Below are 6,867 nucleotides of genomic sequence, written 5' to 3' on the forward strand. Positions count from 1 at the left end.
AGCTGTTGCAGACGTTTTGGAATAAAACTGAATGCAAAGTACATGATCCTTCATGGTAAATGCTTCTCTCTGAGACCTTAAGGTTTAGGTTCGCCCAGGAGCAACATGTTTGACAGTAATCTATTCAAAATGTTAGGATGAAATTTGGTTTACAGTGGTCAGTCAGATCAGCAACATTAGCTAAAATTACACCGTTTAAATAACACATTTAAAAACATTTGATTTTAATTAGAGCGACCATAAAACCACCAAATCCAAAAAGCTACAAATGTGACCCGTCGTCAGACATCAGTTCAGTTAACCTGTCCTGCTCTTCTTGGCAGTTGATGACTGTCTCTGCAACTTTCCACCACATTAATGGTGTCAACGCTAGATGGTTGAACACCCATATCGTCCCTGCATTCCCCGTTCGGAAATTGAGATATACTTCACTTGAAGCTGAGGCCATAAGTGAGATAATCATTAAAGACTTCCTTTTTAAAATGTCCACCTTCACAGAAGGAGAAAGCTTTAATAACTGTATGGGCTCAATAAGGTTTTTCTTTAGTTTTTCTTCTTCTTCTTTTTTAACCTGGATTTCACTGAAGCTTGTGGCAACTTGAATTGAAAGGATCTTGACACAGGCAGCAGTCAACAAGCTGTCTTCCCTCAAAAAACTCAAGCCACTGAACCAGACATCATGACAGAGTTTGTGGGTTTAGTAACATTTCGGAGGGAATAATGCTGATGCTGTTGCTTTGTGCGCTGCACCCATCCAGCTTACAAGTGTCTTAGCTGTCCACATGTGAACTGACTTCAACACAAACACACCGGCTGACTTCACTGTGGCTACATCCATCTTTTATATGCAATCTCAGATAAATACTCTTTTAAAAAGTTCAGCAAATGCACAAAGCTTAAGGAATAAATAACTTTATTATTATAAATATTGACCTAAATAATGAGTGTTTTTTGCTATAGTTGAGCAACCCTGCATCCAATAATCCTGCTGCCGGTTTATGGCAGTGATCACCTTATGTACGAGACAGAAAGTCAGGCCCTGTGATGAATGTAGTGGCAGAAGCTGTATCAGAAAACTGTGTCGTGTTTATGAGGTTTAATGAGGAAAAGCTCTGGTTAAAGAGCTTCCTAACGACCGCTGTCCAGTCCACACTGTTTCTCCTCCTGTGTCTAACACCACCTCCCTCCCCTTCAACCTATCTATCTATCTGAGAGCACGTTAGTCTTGTTTCAGGGCTGTTAAGTCCAATATCTCCACACAGCTTTCTCTTTGAAGAGCCTCCCCCCACACACACACATTCATATACATTTAAATTACCCCCTAACCCCCCTCCAGCGCACACTAAAAGCTCCCTCTCTTCTCTACTTCTATTGAAAGTGACAGTGACACTGCCTTATCGGGCCTGGATATATCTGAGTGTGTGTTAAAGTGTGTGAGATGGGAATACCCTCCTCAGCCCGCCTGATAGATTATTGACAGGTGGACTGTGTGTAATTTGTCGGTCAGGTTGTGAGGATCAGGGCAACAATTACAGCTTGCTGCTCCGCTGGGCCTCACACACACTTTATACTGTCACTGGATATTAGGGTTAACAGGGAGGTGTGTGCGTGCGCGTGATTGTGTACATGTGCGTCAGCAGATGTTAAGGTTTTGCCTTTTAAAGTGTATTTCTCCTCAGCTCTGTTCAGGCTTCTCTACGTGCAGACTCCTCTAATCGCTGTCTTTTGTGCGTCTTTCTGTTTGTGCGTCAGGTGCGAGCGTTGCGACCGCAGCTTCACACAGGCCACTCAGCTCAGCCGCCATCAGCGACTTCCCAACGAGTGCAAACCCGTGAACGAGACCAGCGAGTCCATCGAGGTGGATTAACCCCCGACTGTTTCCCGACTGAGACCACGTCCACATTAAGACAGTTCAATATGAAAATGTGACTCTTTCTTCAGTTTTGGACCTCCATCCACACCAAGACGCTCACTTCATATTAATTCTAATTTAGTTTTCCAGAAATAAAGCTCCTGAGGAGCATCACTGTGTTAATTGGGTCCAACCTGCACTAAATTAAATGTGTGGATTAAAAATAAAGTTTGCAAATTCCAGGAGTTTCCAGGGATAAACAACAAAATGTGAATGTATGGTAAATTTTTTTGGGCAAGTATCATTTCAGTGTAGTGTGAGAATCACTTTGGTCTTATTTACGATCACATTTGTTTCACCTTTCCTTGCTTTTAAGTTGATGACAACACCTTAAGTTACCACAGTAATGCAATAACAGCTTTCCAACAAGCTCTAAACCAAACAACATGAGAGGAAGTGTCATGGTTGTTGTAACTTTTCAGTCGTGTTGACCCACCTGACTGCGGTTGAAGTAAAAAACTTGCAAACACACAGAGAAAAGCTGCTGGTTGTGGCATTTATGTCCAAACTCTCCACCAGTCATTGTTAGCTTCCAATAGATCAGCCCATTTTAACGGACACGATACGGCTTTTTAATTCAGTTCAGTTTTATTTATTTAGCACCAAATCATAACAAAAGTTGCATCAAAGCGCTTTATATTGTAAGGTACAGATCCTAAAATAATACAGAGAACACCCCAACAATCAGATGATCCCTATGAGAAAGGCAACAGTGGGAAGGAAAAACTCCCTTTAAACAGGAAAAACACCTCTGGCTCAGGGAGTTGGCGCTGTCTGCCGTGACCATTGCAGACTTTTTTTTGATGATGGGAAGAAGAGTCAGTGTATCATAAATAACCAGCTCCTAATGTCAGATCCTCACTTTGTAGCTGATTCTGGATCAGGATGGTTTTCCCTGGAGGTCTTAGCTGATGCCAGCAGAGGGAGTTAAATGTGTTGGTCCCCTAATAAATACCAACTATTGCTTTTTATTTGGGCTCATTTTTGGGCCTCTCTCTCTCCTGAGTGATGCAGTGTCAGGTGACCATTAAAAAAACAGTTATTTTAACTGTCACCAGATTTATATCAGGATATGTCCAGTGTTTCTGAAAACACACAGTAGAGGTCACATGTCTCTGCAAACAAACTGAATGCTCTTTATTAAAGCACACAGGAAGAGAGGGAACAGATTTCATGCTTTCCCGATGTTTCTGTGTGGATGGGGGTCTTTACTTAAGACTTTTTTCAGATTTATCTGTCTTGGTGGGAACGTTTGTCTGACTGTTTACACTTTTGACTTGACTGACTGAGAATTCTGGAGAGGAGCAGCATTCAAGCCACATTCATCCTGCTGGAGAAACTCCTGATTCAACCAAACCAAAGATCTCTTTTCTTTCCTTCTTTTTTTTCTCAGCAGAGATTCAGACGGAGGAGTCGGACTAACAAACTTTTGAATATTTATTGGGGACGTTTTGGAATCCACAACAGGGTTCCCTCCAAAGAAAACTCTTTCCTGAAACCGGGACAATAACAATGAAATACCAAAAATATTAAGACTAATGGTCTGTCTGTAGCTTTACTTCTTTTTTTCTTTTTGCAACAGTGATGCCAAAGGAGGGCGCGACCAAAGCAAACAGTGAGCAACGACTCGAACGTCTGAGGATGACGCTCGAGTTTTACATCACAAAATGAACACCATACAAAGAGTATGTACTGTAAAAAAACAAAAACAAAACAAAAAACAGACAAAAAAAAGAAAGGACAAAGGAAACAAATTATATTTATCTTTTTCCTCATATCATGCTTCAGGCACTTTTGTTTTAAAATGTTTATAATTTAATATTAGAGATGATGAAGAAAAGAGGGAAATAGTGCAGAGATGATGGATGCGATGATTGAAATTTCTTTTTTCTTGATGAAATAATCATTTTTTAAAAAGTTTCAATATGAAGTTGACAGCATGTGTTTAATTTCTTTTTCGTATGCTAAACATTTCTTAAGTTCATGGGTTTTTTTGTTTTTTTTTAATCTCAGATGAGGCACAAACATGTTAACAAATTTTGGGTTTTGAAGAATAGTTTATCATGTTGTCTGGTAGAGTATATTTGCTACGCAATGCAAGTTTGAATCCACTCAGATCTCAGCTGTGTAAATAGTCCTGTGTCATAACGATTCACTTTCTATTAAAACGACTGAGGGTAAAAAGCACATTTAATACCAGATGAACACCAAATAGGTTTTTGTGCCTGAGCGTTAAAAAAGCTTTAATAATGTTAATAATCTGAAAACTGTAGCTTCTCTTTCCAAAGACCGGCCGAGTGGATGTAACTCTGCTGTCCAAACCAAAACTCAAACAGATGTTTCACTGCAGGGAAACTATTTTATTTTTTATCACATGCGTGTCTCAGAGAGGTCAGGAGCACCTTTAGACCTCACACAGGCCTGGAGAAATTGGAAAAATGTTTATTCCCCAACCAGTTGGTGAAGGCTGACGACAGAATCATCGCTAAAGTCACACAGGCCTAGAAACCAGTGAGAATCCACCTGGAAACCACAGGTTACCAGAGAAAAACCCCACACTGGTTGGTGGACATTGCTACACCAAACACGCCCTTGGGATTCCTCTGACCTCTATCAGGTTACTGCTCTCAGCTGTAAATTGTGCAGAAAACCAAAAGGTGTGATGCAAACCAGAAACTAGTAAAAAAACCATGAAATTAGTGCTGTAACGGCATATTTCCAAAGGTGAAAACTGTTATTTTTGCAGGTGAATGGTTCTATTTCTTTCACTACCGATTGGCAACTGTGTTTACAGACACATCTTCTGTGCAAACTGCAGGCAACAGAAGCAACCTGCTAGTGACCAAAGCAATGAGGAGGATTTGGTGCAGCACCCTGTTAGCATCCAACTTCACCTAGCAACTGGCAGCCTCCAGCCTCTGCAATAAAGACAATAAATCCAGATGTTTGGGCAGTCGAGCATCTGGACAGAGGTGCTCCTCAAACTCTTACAGACTCGTTTGTGTTCTTAAAAGTAAAACAGTTTTGCACCTGAGAGAAATATCTCTTTACTCAGAATGCAGCTTGATCCAACGATGTATATAGAAAGATGCAAACTGTGGATCAGTTGGGACTAAAGTGAAACTTTGACCAAGCTCACTTCTTGTTCAGAATCCAGAAGCCGGACTTTAACACTATAACCTGAGAAAAATGTAGCTCCAACAGATGTTTCTAATTAAATAGGTAAGTATTCCAATAATAATTTAGGCAATATAAAGATTTACCTTCTGTGTTCTAAGTCCTACTTCTGACATTTTCAGTGTTAAACTCTGATGATGACCTGAACAGAAAGTGAAACTTACTTGGGGCCTCTGATGATGATGATGATGATGATGATGATAATCATTTGCTCTGTAATGTCAAACAGAAAGTCTCCAATTTCAGCTCAATCTTGTTTGCATGATTCCCTCAGCTCCCCTTCCTCCTCCCATTCCCATTTTTTAAAAAGATTGACAAAATGAGATCAAATAGCAAAAAGACGTTGTTCCAGAGGAAAATAAAGCTGACATCCACTTTTGATTCTTACCCATGATGCTCTCTGTGATCTTATTGTCTTACATTGTTTGCTGAAATCACCTGCACTACATTAACTTTCTGGGGATGACAGAAAAATGTAACCACTTTTATGTCCGCAGCAATTTGTTGAGCTTGAAATTTGTCTTGTTTACAACAAAAATTGACAGCGCTTTCATCTCTGCACAGAAAATATTACTACTGTGAGCCGACTTGGCTTAAGGCTCTTTCCAGAAGTGAGTCTCTCCAAATGTCCTGTTATAGAGCAGAAATAACTGGTCTGGTACAAAAATGATTTTAGCCTCTTGTAACATCATCGTTATAGAATTTCTTTGTTGTCTTTTTTATAACTCATCCATCTGGATTTATTGCTGCTACATTATATTTACAGATGATATGATTTACTTGTGAAGGAGTCCAAAAAGTTTGTCCTTGATGGGGAAAATTCTCTTTTCCATTAATTAAATTTAAATTATGTTTATGAAAGTAGCTTTAGCAATGTAAAAAAAATGACTGAAGGTGTTATTAGCTTGCTATCATTAGCTGAAAAGTTTTTTACTGTATCTAACAAATATGATCACGTATGGCTCCCAAAAACGGCATGATCAGTGGTCATGATGGTAACATTGAACCTTCAAAATGTATCTAGAAAGAAAATGGTTACATCACGAAGACCCCAGCCATCTTTTATATACAGTCTTTGGTGTTTACCCTTCATGTATTGGTGCTGTCAGTTGTTACTGTCAAACCTTTAAGTGGTCACAGAGGTGCTGATCAGACGAGAATCGGATATTAATCAGATTAAAATGATCCCTGTTCCCAAATTCCATTTTTAAATAATTTCTGAAGTTTTTCACCTTCACACGGCTTAAATATTTTATCTTCTTGTCACACAGGATGGTCCATCCCTCAATCACCAGCTGCCTCTACTTACTGCTAATAATGTGTGACACACACAGCCCTGCCTTGACCTCCTCTCTGTCAGTCTGCAAGCTGCATTTTCAAACTTTCCAGTCTGATTTCTGAAATTATTCCTGTGAGGATTCAACAAAATTTTACCAAAACAAACACAAGGCGAGCCTTCAGACATCACTCACAGGGATTTTTTTTTTCACCGTGGGAAACTGATCCAAACTCTGAAGCCAAACAAATGATCCCACAACGAGAAGTTTGAGGAGTTTTTTTCCCCCCACTTTCTAAATGTCTGACAGACACATGAGTGAGTCAAGATTAGATTACACGTAATGAGATTATGGCAGCGATAGTTTTAATTAGAAGCAGTTAGTGTGAAGGAAGAAAAACAAACGTATAGAAACTGCTGACTGAGAGACGAGAGAGAGAAGGAAAACTGTTCAGTTTCATTTGGTTGAACAAGTGAAAAATGAACAATGACATTAAATTCC

General features: G+C 39.6%; 1 protein-coding gene across 1 annotated transcript in view; it reads left to right on the top strand.

Annotated features, from left to right (window-relative positions):
• prdm6 (PR domain containing 6) overlaps positions 1 to 1,867 on the top strand; it is a 123,728-nt gene extending 121,861 nt beyond the window's left edge. Inside the window, exon 9 of the mRNA XM_085366860.1 lies at positions 1,753 to 1,867. Within this exon, the coding sequence (XP_085222986.1) occupies positions 1,753 to 1,867 (115 nt within the window). The remainder of the gene's footprint in view (positions 1 to 1,752) is intronic.
• The last annotated feature ends 5,000 nt before the right edge of the window (positions 1,868 to 6,867 follow it).

The sequence above is a fragment of the Diplotaxodon limnothrissa genome, linkage group LG12 (assembly GCF_057381915.1).
Source record: "Diplotaxodon limnothrissa isolate DT_005_m linkage group LG12, D_limnothrissa_male_GT1.1, whole genome shotgun sequence".
NCBI classification, from domain to species: Eukaryota; Metazoa; Chordata; class Actinopteri; order Cichliformes; family Cichlidae; genus Diplotaxodon; species Diplotaxodon limnothrissa.